Source organism: Melozone crissalis, unplaced genomic scaffold, assembly GCF_028551555.1.
Source record: "Melozone crissalis strain CALT ecotype California unplaced genomic scaffold, PUWL_Pcris_2 ptg000013l_1, whole genome shotgun sequence".
NCBI lineage: Eukaryota > Metazoa > Chordata > Aves > Passeriformes > Passerellidae > Melozone > Melozone crissalis.
Genome location: NW_026535791.1, coordinates 49,958,724 through 49,978,329, shown reverse-complemented (window position 1 = coordinate 49,978,329; position 19,606 = coordinate 49,958,724). Strand labels below are relative to the sequence as shown.

Sequence of the window (19,606 nt, the reverse complement as noted above, 5' to 3'; positions counted from 1 at the left end):
AAGCATTTGTAATAGGCTGAGCTGAACAAGTTGTTTTTTTTAAATGCCAGAAACTGACATGTAATGTTGGTTCTTGGCTCTGTCTGAGAGTGGGAAAAACACAGGAAAGTTCACTTTGGCAGACCTAAGTGATGATGAAATGGATTTTTTCCTAAGATTTAAACAAGGTACCATGTGTTTGCCACTCACAGTAATTACTAGAGCTCAGAATTGAGGTGTTAAATGATCGTAGAAAACACCTGTAAAGAATTACCTTGTGTATTAGTGTCGTTCTTAGCAAACTGAAATACCTTATAGTGCCTTTTTTTTTTCTTCTGTTCCATTTTTCTGAAAGGAAAAAGCAACAGCTTGTGTGTGAAAGCACCTTTGTTACTGTATTTGGCCCACAAGACACAGTGCTGACCTGTAATCCTGGGATATTGGTATTGAATGTCATTCTAGAGATGTTTAAAGAAAAAGCTGACCATTTTTGGGAGCTGGAACAAAACAAGTGTCAGGAGAGGATGTGAGTTTTAAAATGTTGCAAAACAGATGTCTCCTAATTGATTTTTCAATTTTGGGTCTTGGAAAAATAGTAATAATATCCTTAAAACAGCTTCACATAACTTTGATTTGATCTTATTGGCATCACTGGAAGTAATTGTTGTAATTAGAGCTGTGATCTGCTCTCTTATTGACATACAGGAGGATAGGAAAAATAATTGAAGTAATAGATTTGATGTGTATTGACTTATTACTTGCTGTAACTTGAAGGGAAAGTATGGACCTTCTAATTTATTTATTAATTCCAAGGAATTGCCAAGGTGATTTCTTTTCTTAGCCTAGCTTTGTTCTATAACCCAGAGAATTTTTGAACTAAGATGATGGGACAATCCAATACATTACATCATTTGACTGAATTTAATGTAAGGTCCCTGGAGTGGAACTTGTTAAATCAATAGCATTAGAGCCACTCATTTTTAAAGGAAATGGCACGAACCAATAATGACAAGATAGCAATAAAGGAGGAATAGCCTTTTTGGAGGCGTTTCAAAAGAATAAGTGTGTTCTTAGATCTTCTGATGTGTGATCATTTCAGAGACACTGGAACTACTTAGCTAATGTTGAAGAGTCCAAATCAGAAAGCTGGCCATATGTTGGCTCTGTATAAAATGGGAGAGATCCGAGATTCTTGCAATATGATCAAAGATGTTATTCACAGTTAGATGCGAAGTACTTTAACACAATTTTAGACCACCTTCAAGCCTTAATCAAGGGAGTTCATTAGCTTGTGGAAATTTGAGTACCAGTACAAAAAACAAAGGTGGTTGAAGAGTAGTGTAAAGAAGTTTTAACTGGCTATAAGTACAGTTTAAATGCATTGCTTTAAAAATGCAAACCAAATTGTACAGTTGTCAGTTGACTAAATTGTGATTCTCCTTAAAGGAAAGGACTTTTCCAAGTGTAGTAGGTGCTGATTTTCCCTCAGTTTTAGGATAGAAAATAAAAAATGGTTAAATTAGTGCGACAGCTAGTATTGGCATTGTCTTTTTCAGGTGCTGAGAAGGGGCTGCATTGTTTCCTGTTCTCTTTTACAGTACTGATAGTTTAACTGATTCAGTGGTGTGAACTGATCCACAGTATTGAAAAAACTTGGAACTGAAAACACTGATAGATTAGGAGGTTAACAGGATAGCATTAAGGGACTAGATTGTGTTTAGTCTATCGTGTATAACTTTGTGTAAACTCAGTTTTAACAGAATACATAATTTAGAGCAAATATTCCAGAGATGAAGTCATACCAAGAATTAGATACAGGAAAATACCTGTTCAGAAGATCAGAATAGCGAAGGGGAAGATACTTCTGTGTCTTTCAGCAGCAAGAGGTTGTTGTGACAATCATTCTGCAAGACTACATCCTCACTGCAAATCAGGATTTTTTTGTACAGGTTGTCTCACTGGAGTTTTTTTTGTGCTTCACTGGATGAGACATTCTCAGGTAGATGAATTTCCTATCTCCATGCCTATAAATAAAATTTGAAATTCATTCTTTTCAGTGCTGTTGTTTTTTTTTTTTTTTTAGAAATTCCTTGTTTGCTTTCACAACATCTTATGGAGATGTGGTGAGGACGCTTTCTTAGCTGATACTTATCTTAATCTTACAAGGTATGGAATAAGCAGCTTGATTTGTGTTGCTCAACCCTTCTGGTGGTGATGGCATTACCATGTGGCCAGAAGCTACAGGAAGGCCACTAATGTGGCTCTGCTGTGACAGGGGGGAATTTTATTGTGTGCCAGCAGTTTTGTACTGAAGATGCAATTTTTCCATGTCTTCCCCCCCCCCAGAGAGATGAATGTGCCTGTACACTGGCATCTGTCACATGTTTGAGGCAATGGTGTCTAAGTTACTTGTGTGCTTGGGGCTGCCAAACAAGGATTAGATCCTCCTTAAGTGAGGTCAAGGCCAGGGTTTCAGCAGACTCTGCCAAGTCATGGCATTCTGACCCTGTAAAGTAGTGGCCACTGTGGTGGCCCTGGGGACTGGAAATGTCAGTGATGTTCCACTTTGTCTGTCAGGCTCGATTTTAGGAGCTTTGCTAAACATGGTGGCAGCTGTGCGGGTACAGTGGGGTTTGATTTTGCTAGACTTTCAAAATAAGTTGTTTGGAGAAATTTGTTCGATTTAAGAAAATATGAAATGTGAGTATTATGTGAATCAAATTCCTTCAACCACGTGCGTGCACTTCAAAAACTTCTGTCAGTGGAATGTGAACGCTCAGGGTGTGTGGATGGTCCCTTGTGAGGTTGGGCTGCTCGGCCTTGCAGCGGGGGCTCCGCAGCCATTTGGGAGCAAACCGTACCAGCTTTACCTGCGTGTGCCCCTGGTGCTGGGCAGAGCCTGCCCTCTCTCAGCGCTGCCAGGCCTCCTGCGTAGGCCTGGCAGTGCCTGCGGCTCCTGCCCTGCGCTTCCAGCCAAGCTCTGCCTTCCCTCTGGTGCTGCCACCATGTCCCTCAGGGTCAGGGCCTCGCGGCGCTCCCCGAGGGCCCTGCCTAGTGCTGCCATGATTAGTGGCTCCCTTCGGGCCCCGTGCCTGGAGCTTCATCCCCAGGTGGGTTCATCCCGGCCTCCTTGGGCTGGTGCCTTTGTGTGCTGCTTGTTTTCCACTCCTTTGGCCTGTATGGACTTCCTCCATGCTCCTTCCCTTTTTAATTTTTCTTTTTTTAGCAGTTCCTATCATCTAGAATTATTTTTGTTTTATTTTGTAAGTAAAAAAGAGCATTATGGAGTCCAGTGTCTTTACAGATCGCAAAGGTTTTGCTCCCTATTGAGTCTAACCCCTTCAGTAACCCTCCGTTTTGCCAGACAGTCTTCTGTTTAATTTGCTTAACAAATCCCATTGTGAATAAGTAAGAAAGAAATATGAAGTGTAGCTATTTCCTGGAGGGCTTGCAAGGGTCGTGGTGTGGCCTTTGGTGTGCCTTCCTCTCTAGGATCTACCTGAGGTACCCCAAGCTTGTACCTCATAAAACATAAAGACAAAACCATGTTTTTTTATGAGTATTCCTAACCATTGAATATTTCTTAAATCTAATGTTGAATTAAGCTTTATAATATTTAGAAATGCCTGGACTTTCACAGTAGAGACATCAATGAGGATGTTGATACTAAAGTGAGGGATTAAAAAGGAAACAAAGCTGAAACCAAAACATTTAAGAACTGGAATTTGTGTTTTACCTATAAGGTTTCCAGCTAACATCACATTTAAGGAAAATCCTTTTCCATGCGTCCAGTTTCATATCTGTGCAGATGTGTAAACAAAGCACAAAAAGATATATAAATAATATTTCACTTACTGCAAGTAAGTATGTAAAATGGAAACATTAGGATTAGGCAGATTACTATACACCATGAAGAACAAAACCAGTATGCTATTTCTTCCTTGTGGTATCTACATTGTAAGAAATCTGGTTTTTTATTGCTCTCTCTCCAACACTGACAAAGACAAGGAGAGGGAGAATTACTTACTTAAGCGTTAATTTGGAAGGCATGGGTATTTGTTAGGTGATAGAAATTTTCCAGCTTTATTGCATTTGTCCCTCCCATATCCATGGTCTAGCTCACTTCCCTTTGCATACACATACAAAGAGAAAGCACTTTCTGAAGTTCATTATATTTCAGTTCTCTGAACAAGTGTAGAATAGCTCTCTGAGAGGGTGGAATTCTAAGGGTTTTTTCTGCAATAAGGCAAAGTAGAAAATGTGATTGTAACCTCTGTGCTCTCAGTAGAGCTGAAGTAAGCAGCTTCATCAGTTAGATGCAGTGCTGTTGTAGAGACATTGTATGTTTTTTGTTGGTCTTGAGTGAAACACTAGTTATTCCCCAAGTACCAAGGTCAAGGTTTTCTAAACCAGCTAAGTTTGATACTGAATTTACAGACTTAGAGCAAAGTGCCTTGTAAAAATAACTACTACTAAGAAAATCTCAGCAGCTTACAAAGAGTATTACTACAGTTCTTACAAGGACACTAGATCATTGTAACTTTTATATTTGTGAGTTAGCAAGCCTTTCTTTTCACAATAGCTCCATTGGAACAAGTGAAAACATGCAATTTATTGTTTTGTTTTTCCTCTCCATTAACAGTGCAATGTTAGCATTACTTGTTACAAGGACACACTTTTGGTTTTATGTAGAGCTGAGACATCATTTTATGGTCTTTTTATGGAGTATATGGGAAGGATGATATAGGTTCTAATACAGATGATTTAACATATGTACTCAGATTTTATAGTACTTGCTTTGTTTTCACTCAAGATTTCAACTATTATATACAAATAACATCATGGTGGTTTTGGCTGTTTGTACCTTTGAAATAGAGCTTAGAACTCTGAGTCAAGAGAGCATGCTGAGTATGTGTATGGTGTGTGTTCAAATGAAATCTGAATTTGTCTCCAGGAAGTATTTTTATAGCATATTAAGATTATTTGGAGGTGTAGTTTTCTGATGGGATTTTTTCATAGGACTTCAGCGCTTCTCATTTGAAAGGATTTATGTTAAGTGAAAATACATTTTGGCATAGCTTCTATACTTTCCTTTTACTCTTTCTATAAATGTAAAAATTTACCCAAACTGCAAATGAAACCATTATCTGTTTAATAGCTTTCTGCTAGTGTCCTCACAGAAGCATCTGGAGGTTTTGTTACTAGAAGTTTGCAGTTAAACTCAGTTTTCTTCCTTTTATAATGTTATATCTTCACTGAAAAAAGAAACCCCAAACAAAAACCACCAACAAAAAACCCCCATTTAAACCCCAGTGTCCTTGACTATTTGAATATTGTCCATAATAGATCTCATTAAAAGTTACAAGCTTTCTTAACAGTAGCAGATTTAACTCACTTGTGATGAATTTGATGCATAATATCTTTACTCCTTGCACATGCCAGAGCTTGTCAAACTGTGTGAACATTGCTTTCCTTCTAATGATGGGTCCAGTGCCACTTCTACCTCACAGTGCCCCACTGAGGAGAGGTGGTGGCTCAGCTGAAGGAAAAACGTTCCAGCTGCCACCGGATAGCCTCTTGCATAAGCACATAATCAACTTAGATTAAGAAACAAAGTAAGTCATTATCTCCTCTTATCAGAACACTTGGTCCATTTGAATTCAATGTACAGTGTATAATTGACCTCTTAGGAGCCATGTGGACTAGAAAAAAACTGAACAGATTAACTGGTAGGCTCAAAATCATGCTCTGCACTAGACCTACAGTATCCATTTGCTTCCAGGGGTGTTCTTGTAGGATATGGTAACTGATTTGGCTGCTGTGGCAAGGCCTCAGATGCAGTTATATTCTAAAAAGTAAAATAAATGTTAAAATATTTCCTGCTTTCCTTGATTTTAGTCATAACTGCTTATTTATAGGAAAAAATGTTGAGTTTCCTTTTCTGTTTGTACTGTGTCTTCTGTGATGATTCAAGTTGTGGTCTATGCCTGATATTCCCTCTGTCTTTACTAAATGTGATTGTATTTTATTTCTAAGGAATTGTCTAATGGCATGCCTCCTATAACCAAGAAAGATTAATTGTTTCTAGATGGCAAAAGTAAATTACTTCCCCCTCCTGAAATTCTCTTACTTAGGGATTGTTTCGTCTTATATTTAGAGGAGGGGGAAAAAAGGAAAGTATTAGGTAGTGGACAGAAATAACTCCTGTAAGACATTGTACTGCCAACCAGGGCACTGCCAAAGATTACTGATCTCATTTGTAGTAATACTCCTTGGGCTATCACCTGAAGTTTTATTTTTGGCACTATCCTTTTGGTATCTTGCCCCATTTTTGTTGCCTACAGGACGGCCGATCCTGCCTGTAGGATACATGTCCTGAAGAGTGCCCCATGTTGTCAAAACACATTTGGAAATGTGGATTTTACAAAACTAGTCACGTGCTCTTCTGCAGAAATCAAACATGCCTCATTCATTAAAAGCCTGTGTTTCTGTCTATGGGTGACGTAGGATTTCTAGAATCTTGTCACTTTACTGCATTTTGGGGGGAACAAAGAAATTAGTGTAGAACGAGGATATCTGGTTTGATTTAGGGATTGCCTTTGGCTTTCAGCATTTTTAAAGGTTTAAGGTAAAGAATTACCTAATAGAACAAATGTCATGAACGGTTAGGTTTTTGTTTACAAAACAGACTGAAACAGACTTTAGTTTACAAACACAGTTGTGACTGAAATTGGCCAGGTAATCAATGGCCTCATGTTAGCCAGTTTAGAGAGAGCACAGAATTGCCTCTCCAAAAATCACTGAATTCTAAGCATTTGTCTTTCAGTTTATGCAACCAGCTGATACCTGGAGGTTATTTGATCTAAACCTCTGCTCAAAATATGGGCAGTTTTATGGTTCATTGAACTTTGAAGTCAGTCAAATCTGGTTCACTCTTCCTTATTTGTAGACAGTATCAAATGATTACAAAATACAGAACTGCTGTGTACTTTTGAAAGAAGCAATATTTGGAATATATGTTCCAGTAGAATAACAGCATTGGATATTCACTTTATAATTCTTATTTCTTCTACACAGATGTAAAAAAACCCAAAACCAACACCTCATGACAAGCTAGTTTAATAGTCCTCATTCTTTTTCCCAGCCTAATTTTGCAGCAACTGAGAATTTTCAGTTTGGGGGCTTTTTTCACTTGGACTGATTACAGGAATTTCTAGTTCAACAGGAAAAGACACATGAGGGGGCATGCTGTTTTCTGGGAATTAGTTTTATTAAGCATGAAAGCTGAAACTTTAAAAGAACATTTGTCTGTTGGACTGTTTTCAAAAAGAGCACTAGGGAAAATATATTAAAACATTTCCTTTTCTGTTATTGTATTTTTATTTCTTAAGTATGTGTATTCTTTTGAAACAAAAATAATTGTTAGCAAATATGCTTTTTGTGATTATTTAGCTATTGCATTTCGTAGGTTCTGCCTGTCATACAGAGCAGATTAAAATAGATAATCCTGATGATTCTGGTTCAGTACTTTTTTGATACTTTTTCAGATACTTGAAGTAATATCTCTCAGGTGTTATTCTTCTATTATAAAGGTGAATTATTAATTTCTTGGGTTTTTTCCCTAAGATAATCTGTCATACAGGCTATCCAAGAGTCAGGTTTATTCAGTTGGTTTCTGAAGGAGCTGGAGGGCCTGTGATGCCCTTAGGTATACGTATGCATTTTCAAATTTGCTAAATAGAAGTCTTTCCTGCCAGCTTGCACTGGGAGCTTATTTCTGTTTGCATTTCCCAAAATGTGGAGTACAGAGACTCCTTTTACGGAGAAGAAAATTTGTTTCGGTTTTTTCTTGGTTTTTTCTTTTGCTTATCATTAAAAAGGGAAGGAGTGGTAGATCAGCCTTTGAAGTCTGAGAAATGTTTCTTCAGGAAGATTATTAAAGATGTGAGTTGATGTTGTGGAGTATGTTTGTCTAGGAGGAAAAAATGGTGATTTTTCTTAGGTTCTGGAGTCCTGAGGTAGTTTCATGGCATAAAGCAACTATGCCATCACAAGTTGTTTTTAGGGGATGATGTATTGTAACTACTTGCCTCCATCCCTTCCTACATCAAAGAAGTCACAGCAGTAAATCAAAGCCTAAAAGTCAGTGACTTCTCTTAGGTTTTTATGTATGCTTTTGCTGCTGCATAGAAGCCAGCAGCATCAAAAGGTTGTTAAATTTCTCTGTATCACTGAATGACAGACATGTGGAGGTTGAGATTACACTTATCATCTCATCCCAGACAAACCTGCATAACCTCCTTTGCCTTTATTACTGCAATCATTGCAAGTCAGAATATATTAATCTCAACCTACAGTACAGTTCTAGACTTGATAGAACAATCTTTCTTTAAAAATCCCTTTCCTTTTCTGCATGAAGGACACAGAGCAGCTTTGATACATTGAAGTGCAGTGTGGACATTTTGTCTTCCACATATAAATAAAAGGGGGTATATGGATCACTGAAAGCTTAAAATAACATCCCCCTTATTGTATAATTATACTGATAAAAGTCTCATAGTAACATTTTAAAGTGGGAAGTAGCTACAGTTTTGCTAAAATAGAACCATTTGAACCACCCTTGCTTCTGACCAAGATGATCTTTCATATTTTGCCTAGTATACTGGAGCTTGACTTAGATGTGTTTGGTGTACTGTGTTGGCATTACTTTGAGTTCTCTGGCTATTATTAATGCTTAATTATTAGTATTTTATAGGTATGAAATGTTTACTCAGGGTGGCTGTTCATTGTAGATCAACTTGTTGTAACTTAGAGGTAACTGACTATTTGTTGAGAAAGTGTTTTTTTTAAATGTTCCTCACCTTTGCTGTATCACAAATTTTCTCTGAATTATTAGTTATATCCTGGTTTAAAATTCACCCTGTCTCCACTGAATGGTTTAAGATACAAAAACTGAAAGTCTGTCATTAAGTTCTGGTGTCCTGCTTGTTCAGGGATTAGTTAGATGCTGGCGTTTCTCTGACTTAGTTCCCAAAGGGTTTAGTTATAAACCTTCATTTTCACTGTTTTAAATGCTAAGCATTCACTATTTTGATTTGTCGAGTTTGTGATTTAATTACTCGTGTAACAGATATTCTGGACTTTCTAGTTTGGTTTTTTTTTACTAGCAATTGGCAACTAGCTTCTAACTAAGCAGTCAATATTTTAATGAATTTTTAAAATGTTATATATATCTTATTCTATAAGTGACTATATATGACAAAAGAAACAGCTCTAATGTAAAATGATTTTTATTAATAACTAACTTCTAAAACACAGCTGATAGCAAATGCTAGTAGTTTGTTTTTTGTAAATATTTGACTGATTACTGTAGAATTTCTTGAAGTCTTTTGATATTTGTAAAAGTACAGAGTTGTGAAATATTTATTGTACTTCAGATTGTTCTGTTGCAAGTCTTTAAATCCATTCTTTGAGAGTAAAAGTAAATATTAAAAAGTTCACTGCATCAAAAGAGTTGTAAAGTAATGTTTAATCTTAATGGAATTCACATTCCTTAAGTGCAATGAAAACAAAAGGGGTTCTAAAATCTTGTGGTTATTGGTGTCATAAACTACTTATGCATCATAAGTAGGTTTACTCATACTCCTGATATGAACACTCAAAGCTACTGAATGTCCTTTGTGTCATTTTATAAGTTTAAAATTCTTGTCTTTCATCAATGTAGATGTTATCTGAAGGCAGATTTATCATCCTGATGCCTGCTACTTTTGGAAAATTTAAAAGATCTTCACAATTACGCATGAAGGATGAATGTGACATTTCATCAGTAACACCTGTGTGTTAGGAGGTCAAACTGTAAAATAGTTTGTGACCTCTTACCACAATCAATTTATGTTTTTTTCCCCTAAAGTACTTCAACATGTGGCATTGCTTTGCAATATAGGTAGAAGTAATAGCTTAAAATTTTATATTCTTTGAACATAAAAGAGACCTGTACTTGAATACTGTTGTACATGTAAGAGTTAGAAGTACATTGAAAGTGGTTGAAATAGCTCCAAATAAATGTTTCATTAACCTTATAGCCATCTGTAATTAGGGTCCTTCCTTCTATCAAAGTGTCCGTGTGTTCACCGAGCTGAATTTGTGTAACATCAGATTTGGTGCTGATGTGCAACAAACAGCATGGAAATGAAGGAACAGGATCAGAATATGACCTGACTCCCTGTGGGTCATGGTGGTGGCAGCAGTCTGATTAAATGGTGGCTGCAGTGCTCCTGCAGTGCCAGGTGTGGTTCTGTTGGAGCAGTGGTCTTGTAGAAGGGTGGAGTTTTCCTCTGAAGGTCCTGTGGTGGTGAACATGGGCCTGGTATTGCTTTGGGAATCCAGTGGAGAAGACAGCTGCCCCTCTGGCAATCCAGTGGGAAAAGGCTGCTCTGGTGTTCCAAATCTGGGATTATATCCAGGAAGGAATGCTTGGCTTCTCCCCCGGGCATCTCACAATGAGATTGAAATTTTGTCAGTCATGCAGTGACACTCAATGGTCCATTAACAGAAGATATCTCCTGGAAGGAGGATTGGTTTGTGGAAGAGATGAAGAAAACTGCCCAATTAACAGAAGATAACTGCCCCACCTCTAACAGATGGCAAATAGAATGCACACATCTCTTACAACTCAGGACAGGTATCATAATCATAATATAATACAAGAAGGCTGTCCCATCTTCTGTCTGCTAGAATCATAGCTTCACTAGCTCTATATCCTTAGGAATTAAAATAATTTTGAAGTCTGACAGGCACTGACCATTAGCATAGTGAGTAGTTGCTACTTGGCAGTGAACATGTTTTACAGATTTAAACATGATGACAAAGGTTGACAATGGGAGGAGGTGTTTTCTTGACATCTAAATTGCATCTTTTTGTAGTAAAAGTAGGAATAGAGATCTGCTTCTCAGCTGTGTGTCAACAGACCACAGAGTGCAATAGTTAACTATCCTTTTTATTTTTTCATCCATAGTTTACTTGAAGAATTTCAAGACCAGCAAACATGTAGATGAGGCATTTTCACAGCCCTTGTACTAAGTATAAAGAAGAATGCACAAGTCCATATATTTTAATTATCTCTATCTTGGAATTCAGATGGGAAATTTGACTCTTCCCCTTTTGTTTGCTAAAATCCTAGTGGAAGGTAGTGTCACTCTGGCTAGTTCTGACCATGTCTGATGGTAATTTACTGTTCTAAATGTAAAGCATATTTTTAGGGTACAGTCCCTTTTGAATAATCTGAAGCTCCTGTAAGAACACCATTTAGGAATGGATTTCATTTTGTCTGATCTTGTAAATCTTGCTGATGCATACCATCTCCATATGCATTATGTTGTTCCTTGGAAAAAAATCACAACCAGTATTCTTAATAACTTACTTAATTTAATAATTAATAATGTTAATTTAAATAATGTTAATTTAAAAGAAAAGAACTAGTGTGGCATATCTGTAGATTTATTATTTATTTTTGGATGAATGAAAGCAATCTGCTGCTTGCTTCCCTCCATCCTCCTGTTTCTTTAGAATCTGTAAATATAATTTAAAAAAAAATCCATGTTCTGCCCTGAAAATTTGATAGCTTTAGATTCTTTTTCTTGTTAGATTACTGCAAACAGAAGGAACTATTGGCAACAAAGAGTAAAAGAAGAAAATCTGCATTCTGAAGTATCTATACAACTCTCTTGAAAAGATCTTTGTAGATACAATGAGTGACTGGCACTGCGTGTAGATCTTAGTGGCCTTCAGTTGCCTTAAAAAAATGAAATTGCTCTTCTTTTACAGCTTTTCTTGGCACCAAAGGAAGCTGTAAATTTCCTCCGCAAAGCTTAGTTTCAGGTGTTGGTCTGGAGCTACTTAGAAATAAACTTGATTTTTAATTAATTTAAGTACTAAGGCTGTCAAATATCCTGTGTCTTATGTGACACTTTCCCTTCTAGTTTCTCTTACCACTGCACTTTGCAGTGTAGTTTTTTTTCTCATTTGCCTTTCTAATTGCAAGTGAGACCCTTGAAAGGATTTCCATGTAGAGGCGGTCCCTGACTGGACCTGGGCAGAGGAGCTGGAGGCACACAGTGTCCCTGTCCCACTGGCAACATGGGGCAAAATGTGTCAAAACTGGTGCAGTGACAGGAAGGACAAGTGCAGCAAAAGCATTTTTCCTGATGCCCTTTAACTCATGTACATCACAGATCTACTTTCTTACCATTATTGCAGTGACTCCATGAAACTAGATGAAGATTGTATATTGGGATGGAATAGGAGACTTTTATCTCTATCACTTTTGTTGTTACTTTCCATGGAAAGAAACAGGGAAACTAAAGATTCACCTGCAGAGAAAGCACAGACATCAGAAATAGCTATACCTAACCAGCCAGTATGTCAGCAGTATTTGGAATTTATATTGACTGCTTAGAAAAGATCTCAGTCTTCTTTGAGTAACTGAGGTGAGTTTTTATGTATGTGAAACAAAGAATTATTGTAACCCTTTTTAGGAGGAACACAGATCACTGGCTTTGTCATCCAAGAGGTCAAATTATTCAACCATTCAAAGTACAGAGTATGTGGAATTCAGATAAAAATTATGTTCCAAACTGGAAATCAGAAAGGAGAATTAGACTGTCTTCAGACTGCTATATTGCAGTGTCCTGGTGCCAGCTCATGTGACACAACTGGAATATAGTTTTATTAGGATGGCTTCAGAAATGTTGTACTCTAAGTATGATGCACAAGAAGGCATTAACTGGAAGGCTGAAAAAAAATTTATATTAAGGACATACATAGAAATGTTAGGTATTTTATGGAAACTGGAACATTTGCTGTTGTGACAATATCTATTCTAACAGCTGTGAATTGCAGAACTTTACATCATTTTGTCATCATACTTTTCCATTTCCTCTTCAAAAATGTCACAAAAACTTAATTCAGCCTATTGCTATAAATCCATTTCCCCTTCTGTCTGCATACACAAGACCCTCGCAGGAGGTGGAAACAAAGATCAGAAAACGAGGATGCACCAAGTAGTGGAGACTATGGCTTGGTTGGGAAACTTGTGGGCCTGGCACCATTTTCTGTAGTTAAGATGTACCTGCCTTTGCTTCTAATCACAACTTTTCCCTGAGAGTTATAAATAAAATAATCTATTAGCAGTTAAAGAATGTTAATATCTTAAATTTCTTTTTCCTCTGCATACACTTATGTCCAGTATTCTGTGACTTGTAGGAAATTGATTGGCAAGGGTTTTGATTTCTAATGTTATTTCTGACAAAAGTCCTCATCCAAGGATTTAAAATTCATTTGCTGAAATGAAATGCATAAATATTCTGTGGTAACAGATCCCTTTATGGGTGACCCACAGGAAATGTGTTAATTAGTCATAGTTTCTGGGAGAGAGGTGCTCTAGATTTTTTTGTTTGGTTGGTTTTTGGGGTTTTTTTTGTGGTTGCATCTGAAGAGCTGCATTTTGGTACTCCATTAAATTAGTTATTAATGGCATGTGTCCATGACTCTTAGGTGAACGAAGTAATTTCTGTTTACCATGTCTCATATTGAGGTAGTCCTTTTTCAGAATATGAGACCTGATAGGGTATTTATCTGATAATTATATTAATTCTTTTATCTGAATTCTATATTCATGTGAAACATAACAACCTGAACAGCTTTCAGCATTATACTCTTCATTCCGAGCTTGGCAAATCATATCAAGGGCTGGTATAATGCTGTGCACAAAATGTAAAGCTAAAGTGCTCTCTCTATAGGTATTTGTGAGTTGACCTATAATTTGAAATCTAGCTAAGAGCCTATAAATGGATAAGAATTTCACCCTTTATCTCCACAAATACATGCAGATTAGATTTTTTTTGCAGAAGTGGGCTTTTTAAAAGCTTAATCTATTTTACTGGTTAGCAACTTTAGGAAATACAGATTATTTAAAAATTACTATTTTTTCAGAGGGATTTTTGTTATCTAGAGTTAAAATATACCCTTAAAAGGACTGGATTTGGAAAGATGACATAAAAATCTGTACTCTGTGCCATTGTTTGTGAAGGGAGATTGCTGTACTATTCCTGCAGGAAGGTGTCAAGTGTAAAAGGGCAGATACTCAGTACATTTGACAGAGACAAAGATGAGATTATATGATCTCATGGTAAATACTGCATGATAAGGATAGTTTCCTTACAATATTTGAAAGGAAAACAACTTTTTTTTCCTCTTCACTTTAGTGAATTACAGCTTTGAGATATCGAAGTTTTTTCTCTTCACTGAATGAAAAATTTGAAGCTGAGAGCCTTTAGTGCAGAGCTGTTGTAATGCGTGAATGTTTTTTCACAGTGTGCACTATTTGTTCTTCCTGTAGATTCTGAGTGATAATGGCTTGGCAATATCTGATATCCTAAAACTCCAAAGTGGTTGAGCACCTGTGTGTTCAGTGTGTAGTTTTAACAGTGGTGCTGATTGCTTAATTGACATCAAATATTTGTGGTTCAGTAAAACACAAGGCTGTTAGGAGAGCCTGCCTCTATTGGTGTAAAGTATTCCTGTGTGGAGGAAAGGAGTCTCAGCCTGGGTGAACAAGGCCATAGCTGATGCTGAGAATTTGTTGCAGTCAAGTCTGTGCTTAGAGTGCACTATCCCTTTTAATCAAAAAACATTTAGAAAAAAGTTGAAGAGAATACTGTTCAATGAAATGTACTTTAAGCTTGGCCAAGGCAGTTTGAGTTTTCAATCTGCCTATTAACTAAAGTGCCTATCAACTAATTTGAGTAGTGTTTGTATTCATATTATATGGAGAGAAAATAAAATATTGAAGATTGTTGCTGGTAATTATGCCTGAGTTAATAGTTCAAGTGGAGAGTCAGGAAGTGTCAGTGTTTCCACTGATTTCAAAATCATGTTAAATCTCTTTACTAAAAATATGGGGAAAGACTTGGAATCTTTCAAAGTCAGTTACTTTTCCAGCAACTACCACTAGCATCTTCCTATCATCTTTTTGTTGTCAACCATTGAATGCCAAACCCCTTGTCTTTTCAGGCAATACATTTGTTTAAATTACATCTAGATAAAAATTACTGGAGTAGCATGAAGGTTAATCTCAAGCTAGTTTCAGTTTGGTTTTCTTTTAATCAGAAAAAAAATAAGCTGCAGAAATACTTAAACTCTTAAGGTAAAATCCTGTTAAGTGTTTCTGTCTTTGTGCCTCAGTCTTTTGCTGGTCTTTGCTTTCGTGGTTGCTGACAGTGCTTGAAAGAGTAAAAGCTATGTAACATTTCGTTGATGTGTCAATAAAACCAGGTCTCAGTACGTTGAGCTTTACACTATAAATAGAAGCAGATAATGCTGAGGTATATTTATGGTTTCTTGGACATATTCTTAATGGGCTTAAGCAATGGAACTTAAAAAAAGAAGTTAATGTAGTTTGTTGTTCTGGCAGTGGCATCAGACTGCTTTTTTCAGTGACTCTGGTGACATTCTGTAAGTTGTAATACCAGAACGCTAAAAGAACTGTCAGATCTGGGTGTTTGGCTTTGGAGGTTGGCATTACAGGACATTCAGTTGCTATAGTTGGATTTCTCTATGTGGCCCATGTCCTGGCTTCAAGTGCTGTTTTTCTCCAAGTATCTTTTTCTGCTTCACACAAGTGTGGCCTTATTGAGCAATGCACCTGACTTTGTGCATTGCAGTTCTGCCTCACTGGCAAACAAAGCCTTACTCTCCCATGCTTAGTTTTTTACACTTGTACTGGGAGTGGTTTTGGAGGTCTGAAGTTGTTGATTTAGGTTAGTAAAGTGCATTTATTTTCTATAACCCATTAATATAGTGAAAAAGAAGAAATGTTCTGTGCTAGCAGATAGTTTAAGTTAGATATGGTTTTATACATTTGTGGTAAATTTATCAATCTGTGATAAAACCAGATGAAATTGGCTAATAAAGAGATTGTCTTTTATTTTATATTGATGCTTAAAGTAATGCCTTGCTTTAGGGACACAAATTCCAGAGTGGTTGGCTTATTTAGTGTTGACACAGTACTCCAGGGCTATCAGATCTCTAAATACTGACAGTAATGGCAGGAGGGTGCTGTTTAGAGCTCTATCTTCCCAGGTTCATAGGTAATTTTGGAGGCCTCTTTTAACTGAGTCATGATGAAGACTCACTGTATGCAGTGAAACTTTAAAATGTGCTTTGTTGAGCTAAGAGTGTTGTCATGCTGTTTGGGTTGGTTCATCATAATTGAGAGATAATTGTCAAGCTGGGCCTCTGTAGAGGAAAGTAGAAACTGAGGGATTTCTTGGTGTTTGAAGTGTATGTGGCATTCCCATTAGTAGTTTAGGTAATCGTCTCTGAACTTAGGCACTTCACTTATCAGGAGTAATCTTTGTGCTGTGTTTGTCTGGAATGTCCTTCCTAATGAAAAATTAAAAAATGTTGTACAAGTTGATGTATTTTACAGGAATATCTCACATTCCCTTGTATTTCTAGGAGTATTAAGTGATGCAAGTGTCAGTAGATAATTTCTGTGCATTGTACATTTAGTGCGCTGACAAGATAAATAAGTACTGTGTACTGATAAAATGGTAAAGATACCATGTTTTGTTATTGCCAGAGAAGTAAGGTGGAATATAGAAACATTGTCCTGCTTTACTTCCTTCCAAAATGTTTTGGCTTGCTCAAAGAATGTTATCTGGCCTTCAGAAATGGGCTGAATGACACTTGACTTTTGACAAGTCCACTTGGTGGTAAGGGAGAAGTTGTCTGACTGGAAAATCAATGCAACTTTTATAATGACCCACGTCCTAGTTTCGAGCCTGTGCTAGCTGTGGCATGGGAGAAATGTGTGTGCACTCCCACTGAGCCAGGGGCACTTGCAGGGCTTAGCGTGAGTCCTGACTGGGCTATTGCCATGTCTTAGGATGGGCTGTCATTTCTGTTTCCTTTGTGAACAGCTTCATATCATGTATTAAGTGACTCTTTCAAGTTATTGGAAGTTGAATAACACATAAGAAAGAAGTGGGGTTTACTTTTGGCTTTAGTTTTATGCCTAGTATTGAAATTTTGTCCTTTGGTGTCTTCTGAACATAATGCCTTCATTTTTCTGTCGTGTAAGAATCAAGTAATGATTTTGGGTCCTTTGTGTCTGCTTCTAGTATCTACTTCTGGGATGGCAGAAGTTACTTTTCTTTAATCCTTCTATTTCACTTTACATTTTGCTTGATAACTTCTACTCAGCTATTTTGTGGTTAATAGTCTGTGTCCAATAGGTTTTCTTTTTATATTTTTGATGTTCTCTCCAACCTCGAGAAAGTCATGCACATCACAGAGATAATTGTTTTATTAGCTTAACTGCTCCAAACCTGCAGAGTATTGCAAGATTTTATATGTCTATTCCCAATAAATTATGTAGAAAATGATCTTCGGCTGTGTTGCACTTAAGGGCAGTGGAAAAATCACAGATGTGAATTGATGAAGAAAATGTTATGGTGAATGTTCAAGTTTGAGAACTAAATTTTGTTTTAGGCTTAGTGGCCAAGTGTGTACTAGTAAAGTAAATGGACCTATTGACATGAAGACTAGCCAGAAAAGAAGGAGCCGTGTCTGTATGACTGAATTCTGTCAAGAACTGCCCAGGTACATCTAGCTGCTGTGGGGAATGATGCCTTGGCTGTGTCAACTACCAAAGACGCACTGTTTGTGTGGGCTTAGTTTGCTCCATGTCAGTCTGACAGGTCACCTCTAGAGGCAGACAAGCACCGGTGCCCAGGAGCACTTTCAGGATGTATTTAATGTACTAAATACCATGTAGCTGTTGAGGATGCAGAAAATAAGCTTCTCTCTAATATGCTTAATGAAAGAATGTGTAAATGCCTCAGGGCAACATAGAGCAGAGATTTTTGAGTTTAACTTATGACATGTCTAAATTACTCCAGATTTGACCATATGATGATGTTAAAGTTGCAGATGCCTGGGCTTCTCCAAGTGTTAGGGATGTGTTCTGTGGTTCAAAAATGTTTTTCATAAGGTAGGTGTGAATTAGACTGTTGACTAAGGGATGGTAATTTTATAATCTATGTCCTCAAAAAATTTACTTCTAAATGTTAAAAATTGGTTATTTTGGTTTTGTGTAAGTACTTTTTTTACAGTGGTTTGTACATTTTTTGCAGTTAATAGAACACAGAAATAGTAATTTTGGGGAAGCTATAGCTGCGGTAGAGTTTGATGTGAATGTGAGAATTTGGCGCGCTTGCTTTTTTTTTCTACAGCTTCATAGAAGAGGAGGTGCTCTGAGTTGACAAGCTGAGGTCTTTTCTTGGCAACCTTTCCTGTTCATGTGTGGAGAAATGATTACTACTAGTATTTCAGGAGAACAGTTTCACTTTGCTGCAAATGCAATTCTGAGCTATGGCTGGCTAGTCTCAAAATTATGAAGATTTTGTCGTATATTAAAATACTTTAATTAGCACAGATTTTTATTAGTGATGAAAAGAGAAACATATGAATACTTACTAAATACCTAATTTGACTGACCGTCTTAAACAATTCACCCTTTTTTCACTTATAAACAAAAAAGTCAGAACAGTGATTTTCATGGATGCTCTTTCATTGCATTATGGGACAGTGAAGTGCAGTTAAGGAAGAGTTTTGACATTTGACTTGGCTTTGGGTGTTCTGGTGATCTTGAGCTGATAGAGAAAAGTGTGAGGGGTCATGTGCTGCTGGCTGTGTATGTGTAGATGGTCAGGCATGTGATTAGTTGATTCAGTGTGCGACTCATGTTACTGCAGGAGTACTGAGTGAACTGACACAGTAACTCTTTTTTTCTCCCATAGTGTGCTGGAGAAGAGAATTGGGTGGACAGTCGGACTATTTATGTTGGGCATCGTGAGCCACCTCCAGGCGCTGAAGCATACATTCCACAGAGGTTTCCAGATAATAGAGTAGTCTCATCAAAGGTACCTATATTGTCATTCATTCATTTAGATAAATCAGCTGAAGCTATTATTTCTGTTAATTTTTTTCAAGTTTTTTCCTGTATATTTTTTGCTTTCCACAACCAGCAAAGGTAAAATCAAGATATCTCAGATTGCTTCTGGAGAAACTAATTGCTCATTTGTCTCTAAAATGAGTAGAAATTGATTCATTTCTCCCATGTTTACTGTAGTACCTAGTATAGTACAATCTGTGAGCAATAATGAGCTTTTCAACAAAGAAAAAAACCAATTTTCATTTGAGGCAATCCTGGAGTAAATAAAATCATCCTAAAAAAAGACTGCATCCTTTGTACTCGAAAGCAATACCTCAAAGTACTAGAAATAATTTAATTTGTTGAGCACTTAGATTCATCATACTCTCTACCCTGAGTGTCATTCCCTTCAAAAGCTGTTCCTGTGGGACTTTGTCAACAGTCTTCTTCATTCACATGAAAGTGCATCATACTTCAAGTCTTGGCAGTGTAATACATTTGTGCTGTTTAGAAATCTTCTAGTTGTCCCTTACCTCAATTAGTAAGTTTTAACTTCCATAAGCTCCAGCAGCTTTTTGTGAGCAGTTGGGATGTTGGTGCTTTCCAGCTGGCTTTCTTTAGCCAAAAGTTTTT

General features: G+C 37.1%; 1 protein-coding gene across 4 annotated transcripts in view; it reads left to right on the top strand.

Moving 5' to 3' along the window:
- The window catches only part of ATP11A (ATPase phospholipid transporting 11A), a 116,733-nt gene that overhangs the window by 37,431 nt on the left and 59,696 nt on the right, over positions 1-19,606 (top strand). For all 4 annotated transcript variants that reach the window (XM_054271513.1, XM_054271512.1, XM_054271515.1 and 1 more), the window contains exon 2: positions 18,840-18,962. In XM_054271513.1, coding sequence (XP_054127488.1) covers positions 18,840-18,962 — 123 coding nt within the window. The remainder of the gene's footprint in view (positions 1-18,839; positions 18,963-19,606) is intronic.